Source organism: Engraulis encrasicolus, chromosome 24 (genome assembly GCF_034702125.1).
Source record: "Engraulis encrasicolus isolate BLACKSEA-1 chromosome 24, IST_EnEncr_1.0, whole genome shotgun sequence".
Classification (NCBI taxonomy): domain Eukaryota; kingdom Metazoa; phylum Chordata; class Actinopteri; order Clupeiformes; family Engraulidae; genus Engraulis; species Engraulis encrasicolus.
Window position 1 is genome coordinate 23400876 of NC_085880.1, and position 24572 is coordinate 23425447.

At 43.7% G+C, this 24572-nt stretch overlaps 1 protein-coding gene across 1 annotated transcript in view; it reads left to right on the forward strand.

Annotated features, from left to right (window-relative positions):
* Positions 1-24572, forward strand: part of arfgef3 (ARFGEF family member 3) — a 53461-nt gene that overhangs the window by 24451 nt on the left and 4438 nt on the right. The window contains exons 17-36 of the mRNA XM_063192261.1: positions 559-666; positions 1055-1270; positions 1989-2099; positions 3128-3266; positions 4070-4381; positions 4958-5091; positions 7242-7387; positions 12329-12508; positions 12788-12929; positions 13459-13581; positions 13932-14035; positions 15967-16111; positions 16459-16587; positions 16858-17034; positions 17498-17612; positions 18407-18509; positions 18883-19014; positions 20939-21069; positions 22669-23047; positions 23383-23529. Coding sequence (XP_063048331.1) covers positions 559-666; positions 1055-1270; positions 1989-2099; positions 3128-3266; positions 4070-4381; positions 4958-5091; positions 7242-7387; positions 12329-12508; positions 12788-12929; positions 13459-13581; positions 13932-14035; positions 15967-16111; positions 16459-16587; positions 16858-17034; positions 17498-17612; positions 18407-18509; positions 18883-19014; positions 20939-21069; positions 22669-23047; positions 23383-23529 — 3173 coding nt within the window. The remainder of the gene's footprint in view (positions 1-558; positions 667-1054; positions 1271-1988; positions 2100-3127; positions 3267-4069; positions 4382-4957; positions 5092-7241; positions 7388-12328; positions 12509-12787; positions 12930-13458; positions 13582-13931; positions 14036-15966; positions 16112-16458; positions 16588-16857; positions 17035-17497; positions 17613-18406; positions 18510-18882; positions 19015-20938; positions 21070-22668; positions 23048-23382; positions 23530-24572) is intronic.

A 24572-nucleotide genomic window follows, 5' to 3' on the forward strand; every position in this document is an offset into this window, starting at 1 on the left:
TCACCTCCAACCAGATGCTAATGGGTCTTGTGTTTCATGGGCATAACTTCAAAGACTGTTTTATTGTAGTCTTATTTTTAATGGACTCTCCTGGGCACAGAGCAAGCATAGTAGGGCAGGGAGGAAAGTCCTCAAGCAATATCCTCTATTTTTTTATTTTTATGGTGAGACGGCAAACTGAGTGCGCTGCAAAGCTTCTAGTTTTATGTGCAGTCTGTGATCTCACGTTCATCATGGAGATAAGTCATAAATTAACTATTTAATGAGGCACACTGACAGACAGGAGCAAATAAGGTGGTTGTGTTTTTACTTTCTGAACCTGGCATGTCTGTTTCTGTTAAATGTCATTTTTAAGCATATGGATTCTTGCTAAGCTTCTCAGGAATTTAGAAACCTGTACACATGTACCAGAACATTTTGAGTTATTGTCCTAACACTTTCAACTTCATCGCTCATCTCATGTCTCTTTCCTGTATTTCTCTCTCTCTCCCTTTCTCTCTCTCTCTCTCTCTCTCTCTCTCTCTCTCTCTCTCTCTGTCTCTCTCTGTGTCTCTCCAGACATCGATGGCTTGGGCAGCAGTGCCATAGGGGGTCAGTTGATTCGGAAGGCCTCCACACAGTCCCCCTTTCTCTGTGATAAGAGCGGTAGTGACACCATGATGGCAGGTTGGCACACACACATGCAACCACAACATATACTGCAGCAATACACATGAAAACACATGCAACCATGCAACCATGCAATCATTCAACTGCATACGCAATCATTCAGCAGCGCAACTAGATGCATACACAAAGCTATACACACACACACACACACATACACACACACACACACACACACACACACACACACACGCACACACACACACACACACACACACACACACACACACACACACACACACACACACACACACACACACAATCCTGTGTTTGCCCGATACATGACTCTCTCTCTCTCTCTCTCTCTCTCTCTCTCTCTCTCTCTCTCTCTCTCTCTCTCTCTCTCTCTCTCTCTCTCTCTCTCTCCCCTCCTCCTCCTCCTCCGCAGGCATGGTGTTTGCTCGCTACATCCTGACGGGCGTCTGGAAGAACCTGATGGACTGCCTGTCGGCGCCGCTGACAGGCCGCATGGTGGGCAGCTCCAAGGGCCTGGCGTTTATCCTGGGGGCCGAGGGTGTCAAGGAGCAGAGCCAGCGCGAACGCGACGCCATCTGCCTCAGCCTGGACGGCCTGCGCAAGGCCGCCGCCCTCAGCTGCGCACTGGGTAACATGTACCGCCATATAATATTCTGTATAAAAGTTGGAGAAGCATATTGTAGACTAGAGCATACAATTGGAGGGTGTATTGTGAAGGTTAAAATATAATAAAAAAATATAATAACATGCAATTGTTTGGGTGGCACTAGTTAAAACGGACTCTGTTCATTCTTGCGATTTTAGAGAAGATCAGACCATATTATGACCAATTTCCATTGAGATGTAAGAAATTGTAAAGGGTGTACAAACTTGTTCGTCCCACTGTAGACCTCCTCCAAGGCTGCAGTGACACTCTCTATATAACATACAGCACTGTGCCTCTGACCCCGCAAACACACCAGAAGAGACCATAGCTACAGTACAAAGAGTTGCTGGAAATGTGTTCATAGCAAGTGCGACACGGGACTGTTAAATGTAGAATGCAAGCAATCAGACATTCTTATTGGCTGCGGTGGCTGTCGCCGAGCAGCTTCGTAGCTAATTAGCATAGCATTCGCTGAAATTCAACAACAAACTGTCGCTCAAATTGCCTGTTGTCGTCCAAATCGCTTTTGTCACTTCTGTCGCCAGCTCGTCCATACAAAGTCAATTACTTCCGACGCTGGTGTCGCTCTAGGTGCTTCTGGTGCATTTGTCCCATGACAATTCTCTCTCTCTCTCTATCTCTATCTCTATCTCTATCTCTATCTCTCTCTCTCTCTATCTCTCTCTCTATCTTTGTGTAGGTGTTGCTGCCAACTGTGCCTCAGCCCTGGCCCAGATGGCTGTAGCCTCCTGCGTTCAGGAAGAGAAGGAGGAGAGGGAGCCAGCAGAGATGGGGGATACCATTTCCCAAGGTACACACACACACACACACACACACACACACACACACACACACACACACACACACACACACACACACACACACACACACACACACACGCACGCACATACACAGTTTGGATACCCACATACAAACCCACAGACACACAAACATAACATATAAAGACACCAATACACATACAGTACATACAGTACATATAACTGAAGTTCTTGTACATGGGCATAGCTACAGAGACAACAGCCACACACACACACACACACACACACACACACACACACACACACACACACACACACACACACACACACACACACACACACACACACACACACACACACACACACACACACACACACACACACACACACACACACACACACACACACACACACACACACACACACACCGGCTCATTTCAATTAACCCAGCAGGTGGTGCCAGATTCCATCATGAGCTGGTTTAATTAGTTGGTCAGAGCACTGACATTTGAAGACTAGTTTGAAGTTAGAACCTTAACTGCAAAATTCTGAAAATATCAAGCCCCCTAACTGCCAGACATCAAGTCGATGATGCTCTTGGATGGATGTGTATTTTTATAGAACAGCTAGTTGGAAGTTTATGGCTGCTTATGAGTGAAAGAAAAAACTGTGTGTGTTGGTGCTAGAATATGTGATTGAACCTATGACAAATATATTTTATCATTATAATAAACACATTTGGAGAGTAGGTAACAGGGCAGAGAATGAAAACCTCTGATGTTGGCCTATCCGCTTCTGTCTGAATGTTATGTTATGTTATGTTATGTTATGTTATGTTATGTTATGTTATGTTATGTTATGTTATGTTATGTTATGTTATGTTATGTTGTTATGTTATGTTATGTTATGTTATGTTGTGTTGTGTTTTATGTTATGTTATGTTATGTTATGTTATGTTATGTTATGTTATGTTATGTTATGTTATGTTATGTTATAAACAATAGACAGTGTCAGCGTGTTCTTCACCCCTCTGAAATCTCTGGCTGATCTCTGATTGCAGTGAAGCAGAAGCTGGAGCAGATGTCTCGGTTGCAGGGCGTGCGTCTCCACACGGCCCACGTGCTCTGCATGGACGCCATCCTCAACGTGGGCCTGGAGATGGGCAGCCACAACCAGGACTGCTGGCCGCACGTCTTCAGGTGGGACGACCAATCCCAGTTTTCAGTTTTCCGAGGAAGAGTGCAACACTGTTTTTTTGACCACTGACATCACTGTTTGTTTCGCCATTTTGTTTTTGGTTCGCAATGCTGACGTCTCAGCACTAGGCCTTCATCAAAGTGTGACTGTGTGACTCTGGTGAAGGCCTAGTGCCAGAACGTCAGCATTGCAAACTAAAAATAAAAACACGTTTTAAAATGCAAGCTACAGTATAGAGCAGAGAGAGGGTCGGAGGTAGCTTGATTATCATCGACTTGGACTTGGTCTGACAAAGAGCATAACAACTAACATTTCCCAAACGGCATTTACCAAATGACCTCCCATGGTTTGATAATGATTGTTTGCTTCTTAACAAAGTGGGAAGAGTTCCCGATTTTGTGGGAACTCAGAAAGTACTTGCATTGCTTTTGACCAGTTGACCTGACTGGTAGCAACGCTGAAGCTGTTGCGTCACTAGTAGGGCACGGCCTGGCTATGTTGGAGGCACTCAGAAGTGAAGTTAAAAGTCCTTTATTTTCCAAAGACGTCAAGCCGATGTGTTTCGGTCACACGCAACCTTCTTCAGGGTTAATTAATTAGCCTTTTTCAGGGCTAATTAATTCAGTTAAATGTATTCCTGGACACTGATGTTCACCTGAAGTTTCTTAAAACGTACCCACAGACGCAACTCCACCCCTCTCTCTCTCTCTCTCTCTCTGAAAGATACAGTTTATTATACTATAAAATTGAGGGTGAAGAGTGGAAAGCAGCAGCAGAAGAAGACAGTCTTTCGTTCTCGTTTCAGGGTGGTGGAGTATGTCAGCTCTCTGGAGCACAGCCACTTCAGCGACAGCACCCGGAGCCAGCCTCACCTGGCTATCACGCAGGCCCAGCAGGCCGTGGAGCTGGAGTCTGAGGAGGGGGGCGAGGGTGGCGAGGCTGGCCCCGAGGGAGGGGAGCTCCACATGGGCCTCAGCCAGCCTGTCATCCAGCCCCCCTCCATCCCAGAGCTGCTGAAGGAGGGCGGCCGCTTGGGGAAGGGCCTGGGCAGTGGCAGTCTGCTCACCGGCTCCAGCGCGGGCAAAGCTCTGTGTATACTCTCCACACAGGCTGACAGGTGAGGAAGATAAGTGATGCTTGTAATAAGTGGGCATGTATCTTTATTACGGTACGTTGTATGCATAAAAAACTTCTTGATCAAAGTGCTACAAGAAATGACCAGCAGAGGGCAGCTGAGCCAAAACTCACATCAGATGGAAATTCGGAGAGTATGGTCATACTAGTGGCATGCTTAACTTAATATTGTACATTTAGTGTATGGTAAACCAACTTAATCTTTTGTGCATATTGACAAAGGTAACACGTTTTGCCTTTTAGACAGTATTGCATTCTGTCTCTGTTTTAATATTTAACATGAGCCTCTGTTATTTCCTTGTTATTTTTTATGATCTGCCAAATGATCACACCTTTTTGTCATTCAGTAATTGGGCGCAGTAAAACATTAGCCCTAGTACTACTCTTGGTACTACTATTAGTATTTCTACTACTACAAACAACAATACAATATTTTATTTAGAAGACGTTTCCACAATACCCATCGGAAATGTTAAAAAGATAATTCAATAGCATGCAATAACACAACAATACAACAATGTACAGTAATACAATCACATATGATGTCTTCTGCATGCAGGTTGTTTGATGAGGCGGCCAGTAAGCTGAACCTGGTGGGCCTGGTGGGGTTCCTCCACCAGCTGCGGAAGGCCTCCCAGTCTCAGCTCTTTGACTCGGTCACAGAGACCGGAGACTACTCCCTGGCCATGCCAGGTATGCCACCACACGCACACATTTTTTTTTATTTTTTTGACTTAATTTATGATAGGACAGTGAAGGTGGTGACAGGAAGCGAATGGGACAGAGAGACAGGGAAGGATCGGGAAATTACCCTGGCCGGACTTGAACCGGGGTCCCCGTGGTAGGCACTTTTTACAATTGCGCTGGGGTCAGGCATACCGGAAGTTCTTTAGTGCCGCAGTGCGCAGACTCAGGGACTTCAACTAGAAAACACACAACGAAACTGTAATCTTTTTCGTTTTAGCCATCTTTTTAGTTCTTTTTAGACAGGATTTTCACAGATGACACGTTGCCACTTACTCTGGAAGTATTTTTAATTTTTATTTTTTTAAATAACAAGTCAATTTTTAAGCGCACGTAACTTTACATACCGATTGAGCAGCCGTCTTGGTTTCCCTGCGTAAATAACCACTTCACAGGCTTCACATCGCAAAGCTAAGCGGTGTCACTGTTCATTATAAACTTACTGTCACATCGCAAAGCTAAGCGATGTCACTGTCCATTATAAACTTACTGTTACATAAATTAGTCTCGTTGTCGTCAAGTTCAATGAACACTGTTTGGCACAAAAACTGAATGTGTGATAAATGGAAAATTGGGCTAATCTTTGTATTAAATCATTATGAAAAAATTGAAATATTGAAATAACTCCTTGGCTTATGCAATGAGCCATAGGCTATCATGGGCATTACACATCATAAGTGCTTTACCTTTGGTTTAGGCCTGGTACGTAGGCCTATATAAAGACAGTGTCTGCATAATCACTGACTCTTAATAGGAGGGTTAGGCCTATTGATTGATTCAATAACAATATTACATTTTAATGATGACTTGCAGAACAAATTAATCTTTAAAAAAAAAAAAATATATATATATATATATAGGCCTGCTACACACATATTAACATGATTGGTCATGGTGCACAAACAAGTTATTGACTAAATCATTTAGGAAGCATTATTTTAAAAGAAATACTTTATTGGGTCCATTCAGTTGTTAAATTCAACAATCGTGGTCATAAACACATTTTCATTTTCGTTGTCATCGCCCCACCCCCTCTTTTCTGCAATTCACAGACACAGACAGACACACACAGACACACACAGACACACACAGACACACACACACACACACAGACACACACACACACACACACACACACACACACACACACACACACACACAGACACACACACACACACACACACACACACACACACACACACACACACACACACACACACACACACACACACACACACACACACACACACACACACACACACATTTTAAACATATATATATACATATAGATCAGATGTTTAGTCCCATTCAGGCTCAACTCAATATAGGGCCTACATCTACAACTAGGCCTTCTTACAATAGGGCTGTAATATTGTATCATAGGCAGTAGGCCTATCGTTACTCTTCAGTTACTCTTCAGAAAACTGAGGCAGAAGTACCATTAAGGGAAATTCAGAAAACGTAGTCAAAGGACAGAAGGCAGATCAGGATTACCAGGGCAGGAGAGCAGTAGTTGTCGAACGGGTCCCCGTGGGTGGGCATGCAAGCCCAAATGTGGGGGGCTTAGCGCGCTGCGCCACAGCGCCCCCCGACACACATTTAAACCCCCTCTTGGTATTCACAGATACAGTATGAATAGTAGCCATGGCTTTACAGTAGTGTTCCCATGCTACTGTCATCTAGACTTCTGTTATCTGGTATTGAATAATTTTGGCTTCACAGTCGAAGTATATTTCCGACTCCCCTTGGTGATTTTAAGCTCTTATGAATGAAATGTTCAGATTGCTATCAGCTATTGCCGTCTAATATTCTTCCTATCTAGCTTTTGATGTGTTCTCTTCCCTTCTCCTCTCCTCTCCTCTCCTCTCCTCTCCTCTCCTCTCCTCTCGTCTCCACTCCTCTCCTCTCCTATCCCCCTTCTCCTCTCCTCTCCTCTCCTCTCCTCTCCTCTCCTCTCCTCTCCTCTCCTCTCCTCTCCTCTCCTCCCCTTTCCTCTACTCTGCTCCTCTCCTCTCCTCTCCTCTCCTCTCCTCCCCTTTCCTCTACTCTGCTCCTCTCCTCTCTCCCCCTGTCTCCTCTCCTCTCCTCCTCTGTCCAAGGTGAGGCCAAGTCCACCCAGGAGCGGCGTAGTGCTCTGCACCTGTACCGTCTGGGTGAGGCCATGCTGCGGATCCTGAGGAACAAGGCCCGCCCCCTGCTGCACATGATGAGGGCATGGAGTGTGGTGGCCCCCCACCTAGTAGAGGTGAGATGCAGACAAACATGCCGTCCATATGGTAACCAAGATCCAAGATGCTCTATGTGTCAGCAATGCAAGAAAAGGGGATCAATTTTAGGCTCCTAAATAAAAAGTTTTCAACCCTTTTTGAACAAATGGCCTAATCATAAGCCTCCCAATACCCCCTGACCCCAAACATTCATGCTTCCCTTAGTATTAAAAAATTAAGCAATAAGCCACAAGAGGCCGTGGGTTACGCTCGTTGATAACGGCCAAGGAGAGTGGGGCACAACACCAAGCGGAGTGCCGTAAACGTCCCCTTGCCCATTATCAATAGAGCATAACCCACGAACTCGAGTGTCTTATTGCTTATCTAACACTGTTACACTTAATCGCTGACCAAATTTCTTTTAAAACACTTTAATAACAATTAATTTGATCTGCGACAAGTTGACGAAGTGATTGTGGTTACCCTGGCAAAGTTACTCAGCGTGTGTGCGTCGTCGCGCTGCCAGACACACACTTTGCTACAGCATGATATGATATGATTATTTGCAGCAATGATAGTCCTCATCACTATCACAACTGCCATCACCATAAATAATAAATAAAACGATTCCTCAACAAATAGCCTAAAATCTTAATATGCAAGTCCTCATTATTACCCAGCCCTTGCATCCCAATAAGTTGATGAATAAATAAGGGGCAAACGATTCGGCGGCGCTTTTAAGTCCATGGATTTTATTTGCCAATTCCACTAACTATTAACTGCATCCAATGGTGTTTTGGACATTAGCACACATTTATCTTTCATATAATACAGAAAGTGTAGACATGGCATTATTTCCCTCAGCAAGAATGAATATTTAATACTGGTTTTGGGCGTTTTCATGCCGTCCTGTTTTCCAAATGTGAGATTCAGTCTTCATATTAGCATGTAAAGAAACTTGTTTGCCCAAGACGATTGCAAATGTTGATTCACAGTAATCATCACAATATGACAAAACTGTCAAGAAAGACCACTGTGCTTTCCATTATACATGAAATTTGCCATTTTGTGTGTGTCCACAAAAACTGTGTTAACCGTGTCACAGTCTGAAACCCCCTCCATAAATCAGTAGTGGTTTGGTCTTAGGCCATACGAATAACATCATGTGATGTCATAACCTCTTTGGCAGGATATGGGAAGACTTTTTGGTAAGTTTTGAGCTCCATCCTTCCATAATTTAATCCATTCCTTTTCATGTTCTCATAGCGGGAAAATTGCCTGTCAACTGTGTTATCAACATATTCATAAGAATCTGAATTAGAAATCACATGTAGAAAAACACAGATAAAGCATACAAATACATTAATTGATTAAGGTGTTGTGGTGGAACTTCTGAGGTCCTCAGTTAGCACAACACCATAAAAATGGCTGAAATGTCAAGCCGTGTTACCGTCAATGGTGTTACAATTAGCTATGACAGTTGAGGAGGAGTATGTTTTTGCCAATTTATCTCCATATTGACAGACAAACAAACAAAAGAATTTGTGTTCTAGGGAGATGGGTTTGTCTGCTCTGTTTTTCCCCTAAAAAAGTACCCACTTGTTCCCCTGCGCTGTTGACCGTAACACAGTTGAGTAACACGGTTGACTGTTTTGAAAGTGTTTTTGTGCTATCGATCCCTTATGTGTTGGAAGGAAGTCTTGTGTAAGGAGGGTGATTAAATTCAAATCAGACGTTACAGGTATTTATAATGAAAAATGTGTCAGTCTATATCACAGTGAATCATAAAATTCTACTTATGAAGCTCAACAATCACATTTTCTATATCAGTTGCACAGATTAATGACACATTATTGGCAAGGGACATAAACACTTTCAAACGTATGTTGTTTCAACTCTGTAGTATTTTTTATATATGTTTGAAATTACATAGTATTTGTCCATAACACTGTTGACAAAATAATCAAGCAAATGTTTGCTTTCATTAGAGTATTTATCAAATGATTTAAGATTTAAGCTTGGCAATTTGTTTGTTTGGAAACTTAAATATATACACTATGTAAACATCTAGGTCATTTAGTTGGAAAAAAATACTGATAATTTACATTTTGCTTTTGCCAAAAGCGCAGGCGAATCGTAGAATCACTCATATACACATTTGTGTGCATTGGAGACCCACCACCATAAATTTTTTTTGTAACCCACCAGAACCCCGTGAACATACAGATATATAAAGATGCAAGAGGACCAGGCGCGGAGTGGCCATCGGGGGATCGGGGACTTGTCCCGGTGGGCCGCGGCCGTGAAATGTAATAACGTGGTGGTCCTGCGTTTTAAACCGGCACTGCCGCTTTGATGTTTGCACGTACAAGCACTGACTTCCCACTTTCCACATCCATTCCTAAATATCAGCTGACTAGCCAGTACGTATACCGTATACCAGACGGCAATACCTCACTGACGGTGTCAAACAGTAAATTGGCCACACCCCTTCTCTACTGATAATTTTCATACACCGTAGATCGCGGAAGTTTACAAGATCTTAGTAACACAGTTTCGTTTTCAGTATTTGAAGAACCTGTGATATGTATATTGGTTACCAAAGGATGGAAATATCAATAAATTATGATTTATTTTCCGATTTCCACACAACTGTTACAGTTTACAGTCTTTCCAGTCCAGATTCACTTGCTCTGTGGTTATTTACTTGGGTTACGAACAGACTCCACCAAGTGGTAAGGAAGAGAACTGCACCTAACAGAAGCAATGGGTTTTGTTTTGATTTGTTAGACCTACCAGTATATTTCCTTATAGTCGAAATAATATTATTATCATACATATATTTATATGTGGTACATTTAGGATGTAGCCTATGTCTGAAGAAATGGAACAAAATAATTACCACACAAGATTCTGATGTGACCAGTGCTGGGTGTGTAGGCTAAGCTGTGGTTTAAAGTAGAGTGATTGCAAGAAACAAAGACATTTGCTGCGACGACAGCGTTTTAAGGTAGGCCTACACCGTTTGGTTATACATTTTGTTGTCTTATGGTTGTGCTTTGAAGTAGCTAGGTTTGGCTTATTTGCTGCATGGTGGGTTTATTGCACAATGTAGACAGACTTTTTGTAAGCTATAGGCTACTATACTATATTTTGTAAGCCTACTCTTCTAAAAATCCCCACACTCAAAACGTTGTGCCCATGCTCATCCTGTCTTCCTTAAACGATATTTCAATTTCAAAGTGTCAAAATGACAGTGGAGTGCACATTTGCATGGAACAGTAGCGTGATGTAGCCTAACCCAGTAGGCCTATGAATGCTTTGGACTGTGATGATGGCTCCAGTGGTGTAGTCTACTTTTTGAAGTGGGTATACTGTATATTTGAGCATTTTTTGATGTGTGTGTATAGGCTACTGTATATATTTGTGCTATTGTAAATAATGGATAAATCAATTTTAAGTGGGTATACTGTAATCCCTGAAATTTTGAAATGATACCTGCGTTTTACGTAGACTACACCACTGGCTGTGCATTTCATCAAGGTGTAGGCTACAATTCTCCACTTCAGATTGATATTTTGACAACACTAATGTCCACATGTAGTACGACTGCAGATTTCGTGGCTTTTGTCTTTTTGGTTAGGAAACCATGTTGTTCGCTTTGTTTTTTTTGTTGTTGTTGGTTTTTTTTGTTTTTTTTAAAAAGAGGGCCGCCAAGGGGAAAATTCTCCCGGTGGGAAAAGGTGGGCCACTCCGCCCCTGAAGAAGACAAATGGACTAAGATATCACAAGAAACAGTACACGGCTAATTGTCCCATTTACACTATAGGGTGCGGTTACTGTTTGAAGTGCCAAGATCCATTAGGCCTCCCGCTGAAGCAGATAGCGATCCCTGTCGCCACCCCGTTTAAGAGGCTTCTCAGCCTCAATACCTTGGAATTTATTGTGAAATACATGTGCATCGTAAAACATTTAAAAAGACAATGTACTGATTATAAGATACTGATCTTATAATAGCGTAATACTGAGTAGATAAGCAAAGACAAGTCTCTTTTTTTCAGGTTAACTGCCCCCACACTGATAACGAAGTAATTCAGTGCAATCTTACTACTTCACTCAGGCCTTGTATGTTGATAATGACTGGAACACATTTCAAGTGAAAGGAAAGCTTGGCTCTCAGTCTAAGGTTTCATGTTGCTAGAACAAAAACTTAACCCTACCCTAAGTTTGATGGTGTTAGAACCAACATTTAACCTAAGTTTTGGTTATAGCAACATGAAACCTTAAAACGAGAGCCAAGCTTGCCTTTCACTTGAAATGTGTTCCAGTCATTTTCAACATACAAGGCATTCCATGAAAATGAATTGTTCTAATATACCCTAATGGTTTTGGATTTTGATTTAGGGCTCAGAGGGTTGTAGATTTCAATCCCACCCTAACCAGTAGGGAATGCCCTTGAGCAAGGCACCCTACCTCACATTGCTCCAGGGACTGTAGCCAATACCTTGTAATAAGTGTGAGTTGCTTTATCTAAAAGCATCAGTGAAGAGTAATGTCATGAAAAAGCGTGTAATGTGCTGTAATAGCAAAGATGTGACAGTCTTTCCAACATGACATTTCATTGGAGGAGCGCTACGTGTCCCAGAAGGCCATGTCCTTCATCCACAATGTGCTGTAATGTAATGCAATGACAAAGATGTGATAGTCTTTCCAACGTCATTCCTTGCAGGCTGCCTGCCACAAGGAGTGTCCAGAAGATTGTGTCCTTAATCTACAAAGTACAACAAAAAAAATACACGTTAATGGCCATGTTGTGATGTAGGATCAGGTTTTACTGCTTTTACTGCTTTTCTGGACTGGTTTGTTGCTATTGACAAAAAACAACTGTTTCAATGACAGGTTATGGTTAAGAATGGCTTTGGTCTGGGATTGTTATATTCTACACATGTTTGTGAGACCAGCTTCTCATTTCACTGCAGGCCGCGTGCCACAAGGAGCGCCACGTATCCCAGAAGGCCGTGTCCTTCATCCACGACGTGCTGATGGAGGTGCTGACCAGCTGGGCCGAGCTGCCGCACTTCCACTTCAACGAGGCGCTCTTCCGGCCCTTTGAGCACATCATGCAGCTGGAGCTGTGTGACGAGGACGTGCAGGACCAGGTACGGACTACAGCTCAGTTGCAGCTAAGGGACAGCCTTCCGGTTGAAGCACAGAAGCCGTTAATGGTCTATGGTCACAGCAAACACCAGCTTTGGCAAAGTGCAGAGCACTGGTTTGACAAGTTTCCTTTTTTTCAATACAACCCAGCACTTCAGTGGAGAAACTTGCTGGAGAAACTATTCTTTAAAAAAAAAAAACTCACCCTGTTTTATGTCTGTTTCCACACCAACAGCAATTCTTGTGTACTGTAATTACTGTGACCTCTCTGTGGCCTTCAGGTGGTGACGTCTATTGGGGAGCTGGTGGAGATGTGCTCCCCCCAGATCCAGTCAGGTTGGAGGCCACTCTTCAGCGCTCTGAGAACAGTCCACGGGGGCAAGACCGACACCAAGAACTACCTGATTGGGGAGTACTCCATGGGTGAGTTGTACACCTTTATTTTAACCCATTTCAGCCTTTTTGGGAAAGGGTGCCTTCAGCCTATTAAATCCTAAATATCTCAGCCTCTGAAGCACATACAAACATGGATAAGTTGCATTTAAAAGCTGGGACCCCCATTTTGCGTTAGAATGTGTTCATTCAGCCTCTAGAGTCTAGAGTCTATGTCTGTCTGCATGGGATAGTAAGAAACGTAATTTCAATTCTTTGTACTGTATGACCAGCGCATGTAAAGAAGTTGACAATAAAACCAACTTGACTTGACTTGACTAACATAGCCACATTTTTTATTTAAAAAAACTTCAAATCTCAAGAACCTGACTGAATGCAGTGTCTCCAGGCAAAATGGGTTAATAGGTTTGTTTATATACTGAGAATATAATGCCAGTGCAGTCATTTATAACATAGGCTTGTAATACCTACTCATGTGCTGCCTTCATTTGTCTAAGTGCATTGTATATTTTCACATATGGGTCGTAACGAGGAAATTATATGGTCAATCTTCATGCAGGGAAATCCCAGGCCCCAGTCTTTGATGTCTTTGAAGCTTTCATAAACACTGACAACATTCAAGTGTTTGCCAACGCTGCAACGGACTACATCATGTGCCTTATGAAGTTTGTCAAGGGATTGGGTAAGGCAGTTTCAAACTACCTTGTCATTGCAGATTACATTTAGTACATCACAATAAGAAGTGGCAAGAACCTGGCCACTGGAAGAGGCTTAGACCTGGTATTCCAATGACCCGGTCTGTTTGTGTGTCTGTCCACTGTGTTCTGGGTCGCCTGAGGGAGCGCCAAACACACAACACCACATCCATAAGGCATTGGCAAGGGGGCCAGGTTGCCACCCAGCGTATGATGTCTCTTGCTGTCTTTTTAGATGCAGCTTTTGGTATTATTCAGTTCCAAACAGGGAGCTTGTGCTTGTGTTCATCATGCATTTCTTTCTTCCTTTTTTTCTGCCATGGTCTCTTGTTTACAGGGGAGGTGGACTATAAGGAGATTGGCGACTGTGTGCATGTGATGGGATACAGCTCGACTGACCTGTGCCTCCCTGCACTGGACTACCTGAGGAGATGCTCAGAGGTACAGTAGAGCTCAGTAATACTGTACTGGGGTGAGTTTCTCAAAAGGGAAGTTGTTAGCAACTTCGGTAGTTGCCAATGAGATAATGCATTGAAAGCATCGAAGTAGTAGTAGTCAGTGTTGGGAAAGTTCATTTTGTACGTGAACTAGTTCAAGTTCAAGTTCACAGCTCTCAGAATGAACTAGTTCGTTCATAGTTCATATTTTTTTCAAAATGAACTAGTTCATTCATAGTTCACAAAATAAATGAACTAGTTCATTTCAGTTCACCCCCCCCCAAAAAAAATCAATAAAAAAAAATCAAAATTCATTGAAAAAGCCCATATAAATGCTTCACAGATAGCCATTATTTAATGGGTTAATTAGTGTTAACAATGACATTGCTGGATATAACGGCATTTTAGTTGTGCATTAGATCAGCGGTTTATTATTAGCCTAGTAGTAGCCTAGGCCTTTTCTGCAGTGTTGGGAAAGTACATTTTCTACTAGTTCATTGTTCAGTTCACAGCTCACCCCCTATGTTGAAAAAAGTGTAGGCCTAAAGCCTAAATTAGTGTTAACAATGAGATTGTTAGATATTTGTATTAGAATTAGTATTAGATTGTTTTGCATTAAGAGTGGTTTATCAGTAGGCCTAGGCTTAGTAGTCCTTTAGAGTATTTGTTGTTTAGACACTGTGCTGCTGAGCGATTTCACTTCTTTTCTGTTACTGTATGGACTGGACTTAAATCGGGTGCGTGGACTAACGTTTTCCTGCACTGTTGTTCTCTGTCTCATGCGCAAAATTTGCCATCCTGCAAATGCCAGCAGGCAGCTTTCTCTTGTTGTTGGTGCTGCGCGCGGCGCATTTTAACTTAAATAGTGAAGCGTGAGCACTCCACACTTATTCCGAACGCCCAGAAGACGGTCGCTAGAGGCGTTAATCTAAAAAGTCATCGGAAATCAGAAAACTCGCACATTGCTGGCTGGTTGCTGGCCGCTCTGACTTTAAGTAGAGCGATGCCTGCTGTTTGCTTGGTCCCGCCTCTTTGCACGAGACTAAAGACAGTCGGAGAGAATGTTGCCTGACGCTGTCAGAGAGAATGGATAATATTAGACTCTCTGACTTTGTGTTCAGTAGCGGTTTCTGCAGGAATATTAATGAAATCTGGTAACTACGGAATGAACGGAATGAAGAACTAATTAACGTTCACGTTCACGCTCCAGATGAACGCGTTCATAGTTCGTTCATCATCTAGAAAATACTGTCCGTTCAGTTCACGTTCGCTCAAAATATGAACTCGTTCATGAACTTTCGTTCATTGAACGCGTTCGGGTACATCACTGAACGTAGTAATGTAGTAAGCAACTTTGGTTTCGAGAAATTCACCCCTGTATTGTAGAGCTCAGCCTGAACATCATCAGACGCAGTGTAGACGCAGGCGTAAACCGCAGAGGTACTGTGTAGAGCACAAGCCTAAATCTTATACAGAGAGCAACCATGAACCTCATCAAACGTAGCATAGACATAGTCGTAAACCCCATTAGACGTACGGTACTGTACTGTAGAGCCCAGGCTTTAACCTCATCAAATGTAGTATAGACATAGTCGTAAACCCCATTAGACGTACAGTACTGTACTGTAGCACCCAGTCCTGAATCTCATCAGATAGATCAGACAGATCACATAGTGTAGATTTAGGCGTAAACCTCTGTACCTACTGTAGAGTGCACAAGCCTAAACTTCATCAGAGGTCATGCAGAAAGCAACCCTGACCCACATCAGAAGTAGTGTAGAATGAAGCTCTGAAACTTTTTTTGTCTGTTTTGACGAATGCCCACATTTGGTCAGGAAAATGAAATTTAAGATAAACCCATTGTCATGATTTACCATGCCACAGTTCTGCCAACATGACTTGTCTGCTCTGTGTGTGGCCTTCATGTGTCTTTAGCTGCTTGCCAACATCTACAAGATGCCTTGTAAGCCGGTCTTCCTGGGGGCGCGGCTGGCCAGCCTTCCCATGAGGGTGCAGGAACGCTCCGTCAGCAGTGACGACGGCATGGACTGCGTCCTGGCCGAGTTTGACGATGACACAGGTAACCACACACTCCCCGTTAACCACAACCAGGAAAGGAGTGTCAATCAGAAATGTTGAAGATTATTTAAATGTTTTAATTGGAGGTCAATTTTCAGACGCTTATTATTAGATGTTTGTGTTGAACAGATAACTTTTTTAAACTGAACTCTTGCTTTTTCCTAAAATGAATGCATGAATGAAGTTCCAAATCTTGGAACTGTATTAAAGGATTAAACCATGATAACTATGCAGGCTGGTAGAAGAGTGGTCTATTGCATGGTGTCATATCCTCAACCTTTGTGTCCGCAACGTGTGTGTGTGTGTGTGTGTGTGCATGCGTGCGTGTGTTCTCTTGTTGATCTACAGGGCTGATTCAAGTGTGGATCCTTTTGTTGGAGCAGCTGACAGCAGCTGTGTCCAACTGCCCGCGGCAACACCAGCCACCAACCCTGGAACTGCTGTTCAAGCTGCTGAGAGAGATCACCAAGATACCAGGTATATGACATCAGGCACTTTGTGCTGTACTTAACCAGATACCAGGGGGTGTATTACAGAAGCCACAATACCACGTATAGGGTGTGCTTGGAGACGTGATCAAGATACCTGGTCACATATAGGACATCAGACTTTAGGGCCATGGTTAGACTCACACACACTCTCTCTCTCTCTCTCTCTCTCTCTCTCTCTCTCTCTCTCTCTCTCTCTCTCTCTCTCTCTCTCTCTCTCTCTCTCCATCCCTGTCTCTCTCTCCTTCCTCTGTGCCAGGTCCAGGCTTTGCCATATTTGCCGTCATCCAGCTTCTCCTGCCGGTGTTGTCTCTGTGGCTGCAGCGGAGCCATGGCGACCATTCCTACTGGGACATAGCGGCGGCCAACTTCAAGCATGCCATCGGGCTCTCCTGCGAACTGGTCGTGGAGCACATCCAGAACTTCATCCACTCAGGTGCAATCAAAGACCATTGACACACAGGACGGGAGATGAAATTAACTTAACTCACAAAGTTTTACAAAGATTTACCATCCAAACTCCGTTTGTAAACATGAGCATTTTTTTTCTCAATCAACATTCTAAATAAAGTAATGAATAAACTCCTGTTTCTTCTGAGATATTGGTCATGATATCCATAGCTATTTTGGCATGATTGTATCATTAAGAGTGGAAAATGGGGAAATTTGGAACCGTGTACACTGTGTAGTATTTCCCTGGTTAGGCCAAGATGCCACATGAATGCCACATGGAATATTGAACCACCTTCTATGTATGAAATTGTTTATTTTGGTAGTAAATATGACGAAGGACATGTTTGTAAACAATTAACAAATTGGACACTTTGACACTTTGAACACATTCCCTGATTACCCAAAAGGTACATGAAAATTAAACTAAATACACTTTCGTTTCTTAGATATTGGTTATGAGAATCTGATCAACCTGATGCTGAAGGACCTGTTTAAACTGCTGGTTTCCTGTGTGGCTGAGCCAGCTGAGACCATCTCCCGAGTCGGCTGCTCCTGCATCAGGTGAAAACCATTCGAATGCTACATTTACTGTATATGATGACGATCAGAACAGAAGACATAAGAGTGGCACCTCGTCTTCAATGTTGGAACGACAAAATATGTTATCGGAAGTGTTTTTTGTTTACACGGCAACCTTGCTGTTGTGGCCTGAAGACACAAAAACTTGGAAAAGTGTGGCGTGAAGGTGTGTGGGACATGAACATGTTTTGGCTCGGAGACGCAACCCGGGTCGTCTTCAAAACCCCCCGCTGAAAGGTGTCTTGCGATTTTTGCGTCTTCAAGCCCCAATGGCGGGGTAGTCGTGTAAACAAAAACATTTCTGATTAAATATTTTGACGTTTTCCCTCGCAATCGTTCTTGTATAACCGGCCACTAAATACATTCACGACAAATATACCACACGCTGTGTTCATCTAATAGATGTCATGTAGCACTATCGTGGACTTGCTATCTGTAAACTTTCTCTTAGTTCACATTTCCCTCCACTAAACGGCAGGGTCAGGTCTTCTGGGACACCTTCACTCCTTTATTTTCAGAGAGCAAGCTTGAACGCACATTATACCTTTAATCCTTCAATCCCATGTTTTTATTGTAGCATCATAATGCACACCGTTCTGTCCTTAATATGATGAAATTATCTTTATTACCACAATACTACACCACGACGACAGTGCACAATGTCTTCAGTGCTACATTATAATTTGGTCTTTGGCATTCTGTTAACACACGTTTATTGCATGGGTCACGTCTTTTTAAGTTTAAAAACTACCATGATGCTGCATGGATTTTTGCAGGTATGTGCTGGTGACGGCTGGACCTGTGTTCACTGAGGAGATGTGGCGACTGGCTTGCTGTGCGCTGCAGGATGCCTTCTCTGCCACCCTGGAGCCTGTCAAGGTACCATCTGCTTATATTTAACACTACCCCAGGGGCGAAGCACTGGTGTTGGGACAGGGGGGGACGGGAGATGTGTCAGAGGCGTTGGGCCCACAAAATATCGTAGAATGGGGCCCCTACAAGATGTTTGGCAATTGAAAGCCACTGGCAGGGGGGGCCCCCCAAGTGGTGAGGCCGGGGGTTCCTGGCCCCTATGCCCCCCCTCTGCTCCGCCCCTGCACTACCCTCAAGTAAATCCAGGGACCTGGGATCGAGTCTGACTCGATATCATTTACCCGTCCTTCCCCGTCTTCTCTATCTATCTTCTTCTCTATCTCATCTAACGCCGTGCTGGCTTGATAACGTCATTGTCCTCTTGACTTTTCTCTTGCAGAACCTCCTGGCGTGCTTCCACAGCGGCTCGGATAGCTTCTCAGGTGACGCGTGCGAGGTGAAGGTGGCGGCGCCGTCCCTCTCTCCTTCTGCCGAGGCGGAGTACTGGAGGATCCGCGCCATGGCCCAGCAGGTGGGCATCCGTTCTGCACTCTGCCCTGCTCTAGCCATGCCCCTCCTAGCCTGCCATGTCAGACTATAAACTGTAGTAAGGTGGACCTTTAGATGTTACTTTTCTTAAAGTAATAACCATCAAAGTGATACTTGTAATTGCACGACTACGCCACTGGGGGACTGCCACCCCAGAATATATTTTGATTTCAACCAATAAGGCACAACAGGTTCGGATAGAATGCACAAGAGACGTACCTTTGTTTAAAGGAATAACAATCTTTTCTTTATTAATACAATTTAAGTCAACAGTTAAAACCCTGCGCCGCTGGGATAAAAACAGTAATGCTCAAGAACGGGGTTGGCTGCCACAGGATAAAGGGTGTCACCGAGCCAGGCTAGCCGGGCAGGTTTACTAGTCGAGAATAAATTAGTTCACCACTCGTGCACGAAACCAAGGGCCTATGGTAAACACCAGTCACACACACACGCTCATAGGCTCACTACGCTATGTAAGTGATTAAATGCACAATCAGTGTGGATATCCACTACACACAGAATAAATCCGTATAGTCACACTCAAAACTAGCCTACTAGTCTACTGTATGGCCCTGCCCCGACTAGAGCAGCATACAGGCCTAGAACTGTGACAGCCAAACCCCGTAAAATAACAATGTGACAAGCTGAAGCGGCGGACAGGTAAAAGAAAATCAAACAAACAAACAAAAACAGAAAGGCTAAAATATTTTGGCTATGGGCAAAACAGCGGTGAGCAGCTGCCGCAAGCAGTCTGCCCACAGAGACCCTCGACGTACTCTGAGGTGTCTCCACAACACTGAGAGGGGGGAAGCCACAAGACTGGGGTTAGACGCCACGGGAACTCTGGCTCCTTGCTGCACCAGTAGCAAAGGCACCGGGCATCATCAGCGAATACCGGCACACCGGGAAGGCTCCCAAAGAGCCGGTCTAATTCATCTGATTTTATAAAAACAATTGCATAGCCACCAATTACGGATTAGCCACTGAGCGGCTACCTGAGAATGAACAATATATGTTTAAATACACAGCTCTAGTTGGTTGCAGTCATCTAGACGAAACTGTGATCACACATACCTTGCTGCATACCTTACCACACACACACACACACACACACGCACACAAAACACATACAAAAACACACACACACTTACTGCTGCTGGTGTATTTAATAAAAACCTTTTTTAATTATTTATTTCTTCAAATGCTACTATTACTATGTCAGAACGCTATAAAGGACTTTTAGAAAAAAGAACAACAAAATACCTCCTCTTAATGTATGTTCTCTACAAGTCTTCTGTTGTCCAGTCTTGCACTTTAAATGTCTGTATGAGCAATGTCTACGTCCATACTGTCTATGTCCATGTATGAGTACTGTCTATGTCTATACTGTCTATGTCCTTACCTAGATTAGTCTATGTCTGCATGGGAGAGCAAGAAACGCAATTTCAAATTCTTTGTATGACCAGTGCATGTAAAGAAATTGACAATAAACTTGACTTGACTTGACTTGACTTGACTTGACATGACCATTTGAATAGAGCGCAACTGAACAGAGTTTTCTAACAATGTCAAACTGGATAGGGTAAACTATTACTAACTATTACCCTCCATTGTTAACTATTTCCCTCAAATAGGCGTTTCAGAGTTCCCCATGTATGCTTTGTCCTTTTTTAAACTAGTCTAATTCAGGGATGCAAAATGAATAGTATATGGTATATCAGCCACATAAAATATGGACTCAAAGAAGAATGGCCTGCAACATTATTTCCCTCCATTATTTCTCCCATTATTTCTCTCTCTCTCTCTCTCTCTCTCTCTCTCTCTCTCTCTCTCTCTCTCTTTCTCTCCCTCTCCCTCTCTCTCTCTCTCTCTCTCTCTCTCTCTCTCTCTCTCTCTCTCTGCTTCAGGTCTTCATGCTTGATACTCAGTGTTCACCTAAAACGCCTAGCAACAAGGAGGGATTTGAGCATGCCCAGTCCTGCGTACTGATTATAGAACTTCCTCCAGACCAACACTCTAACGGTCACACACAGAAGAGGTGAGAGTCTGATGTACTGCATGTGGATAAAGGCTTCAGTCATGCAGTTAAAATAGTTAATTACACAGTTAAAATAAATTAAAGCCATCACATAGGACCTATGGTGATGGTGTGAAAGGCAAACAAGTTCCTCCCATCTTTTCTGGTTGCTTGTGCCCTCTTACCTGGCTGTCACTACGCCTCCATGCAGAAAACAGTTAAGTTCCCCGCTGTCAACCTAGGCAGAGGTCCCTTTTCGGGCCTTTTCCCCAGTCATTATTCCAATTGCAAATGGGATTATGGGATTTAATTTGTGCTTTTGTGAGATATTGAATAGTACTTCACCAATGATGTCGAGGCTTGCATCACAAGCGTCAGGACAGGACAGGACAGGACAGGACAGGACAGGACAGGACAGGACAGGACAGGACAGGACAGGACAGGACAGGAGGAACTAGTTGGACATTTCAGTTATCTCACCTGGGTTGGTTCAGGTATTGCAATGGCATTGTCTGTGTGTCTTTGCTTGTTTGTCAGCCACATTGTGTGTGTGTCGCGTGCAGGGGGAGTCAAACACAAACAGAGTCATATACACAATCTTGGGCACGTTTGTGCTTAGGGTGTGGTGTGCAAAATGACAAAAATGGGATTTTCACTTATCCATAATTGAGAGTAATTGTTTACTGACCATATTTGTATTGTGTTTATTGTTGTATATTGTACACCATATATTATATTGTTGTGCTAAAATAAGTATGATTTTGTTGCTAACTTCTTTCTCACTCACTCATTTCCCTCATGCTGGACCTGCCACAGAAAAATTGGGTAAGATCAAACACAAGTGAGATATAAAGAACCAAAACGATCAGCATTTGCAGTATGTCTTGGACTTGTATGCGCTGCAAAAAGCATGGATTAGAAGCGGCATATGTAGGATGGACAGAGGGATGGATAGATGAGTAAACAATTTGCCATCAAAACCATGTCTTTGTGACCTAAATTGACAAGGATGATGGCTAGTGTCTTACCCTCTTCATTAAAACTTTTTCTCCGTCACTCCCTTAATAATAGTGCCAGATTCATGCAAATGCAGTTCTGGGGTTCTACCTTACCACTGAAAGGACGCACCAAGATGTATTAAAATAAGTCTCGGTCGGGCCCCAAAGTGTTAGCCAGGCTGTGCCCTCCTAGTGACGCAACACTTTCAGCGTTGCAACTAGTCAGGTCAAGGTCAATGCAAGTACTTTCTGAGTTCCCAAAAATACGGGAACTCCTCCCACTTTGTCGCTAAGCAAACAACTATAAGCAAACCAAGAGAGGCGGGTCAACCATGCTGTTATGCTCTTGGTCAGACCAAGTCTCGAAGAAGATAATCAGGCTACCAAAGTGTCTGATTTCATGTGAAATGACTCATGTGCATCTAAAATTCGAGCAGGCTACCGTCCTTATGGTTCCTCTGGTTTGTTACAGGATACCATTGTCGTGAGCCTGCTTCCACACCTATATCTGGTTAGACATAGGCTAAGTCAGACAACTCTCTCTACGGATACACTTGCAGATGTGCATCTAAACTCTAAGCAAGGCACCATCCTGACGCGTGGTTCCTCTGGTTCTTTACAGAATACCCTTTAGGACCATTGTGGTGAGCCTGCTGTCTCACCAGGTTCTTCTGCAGAACCTGTACGACATCCTGCTGGAGGAATTCGTCAAGGGCTCCAGTTCCAGCAGTTCTGGAGGAGGGGATGGTCAGGACCGCACCACCACCACCACCACCACCACCACGCCCGTCTCCGAGCAGCAGCGGCCCGCCGGGTTCCTGCGGTACATCTCCATGCAGAACCTGGCCATCATCTTCGACCTGCTGCTGGACTCCTACCAGACGGCCCGGGACTTTGACACGCGGCCGGGGCTCAAGTACCTACTGATGAAGGTGTCTGGGGTCGGCGGGGCGGCCAACCTTTACCGCCAGTCGGCCATGAGCTTCAACATATACTTTCAGGTCGGTAACCCAGGCAATGCTGCGCAGGCATTGTTTGAATTCTGCATTTTTCATCTTCAAATGAAATTCTTCATTTGTTCAGTGAAAAAAAAGAGAACTGAGAACTAGTGTGTGAGTTCCTCTCTTGGATTACTTTCTGCAATGTATGCACTCCTCAGGCCTGAAATTGAAAAGCACAATGCACACTGGACCAATTCATATGCCCACTGGTTGCGAAATAATATTTTTTTTCTATTCGTCAGTCACTGGACTGTTCACAGTTTTACTGGGCAAAACATGTGGTAAATTTCAAGATTTCTAAAATCATCTTTGTTCTGCTTCACTACACTCCTCAGGCGCTGCTGTGCGCTACACTGGCCAACCAGGAGAACATCACTGTGGAGCAGGTGAAAAGGATCCTGGGAGAGGAAGACGAGGGCAGCTCCGACTCATCCCAACCCTGCTCCTCAGAGGATGAAGACATCTTTGAGGAAACAGCACAGGTGAACATGCACACAGGATATATTGCATAGTAGCCTGCCATATTTTAACTAGAAAGTTGACTCAAACACACACAGAGACACACAGAGACACACAGAGACACACAGAGACACACAGACACACACAGACACACACAGACACAGAGAGACAGACAGAGAGAGAGAGAGAGAGAGAGAGAGAGAGAGAGAGAGAGAGAGAGAGAGAGAGAGAGAGAGAGAGAGAGAGAGAGAGAGAGAGAGAGAGAGAGAGAGAGAGAGAGAGAGAGAGAGACACACACACACACACACAAGTAAATACAGTACTGCTGGACCAACACATACAGAATTGGTGAAGTACAAATTTGAAATGGAGAAGAGCAGTTTAGATGAGTTCCATTATGCGTCTTAGGTTCTCAAGTTACTTACTGTATTACTCCAGGTGAGTCCGCCAAAGGGGGAAGAAAAATAGTCAGGCCATTGCTTCGGGGTTTCAAAAATGAGTTCTCAAATTGTGATAACTTATACAGAGGTGTCAAAAGCAGAAGCCAAAGTAAAAAGAAACACAGCATCCTTCCAACACAGGTAATTTATCTGAGTAACCAGTAGACCTGTGTACTTGTCTTATCAGCTGCTTCTGTGCTGATTGTGCAGGCTGTGCTGTTTTTTAGTGTTTTCAGTAAAAACAGTCTATATGCCTCATTCATTTCAAAGGAGTACATTGGGGATGGGCAACTGGGGGCCCGGGGACCACAAGCAGCTCGCCTCCTCACTCAGTGCGGCCCATAACTTTAAAAAATTAGCTGGTTTTTCTGTTTCAACCACTATTGACTTAATCCATTGTATTTATACTGTTGGCCGATAGAGAACATGTATATTCCTTCCAAACAATGTCGACAGTCAGTGAGCAACCAACTGCACCTCAAACCCTGCGAGTTGCAATCAGATCCCTAGTCATGTGGCCCCCGATAATGGCGATAAAACAAAATGTGGCCCTCCTTGTCATGAAAGTTGCCCATCCCTGGAGTAAATGGTGTAACAGGTACAGTATGTATTATCATGTCCTAGTG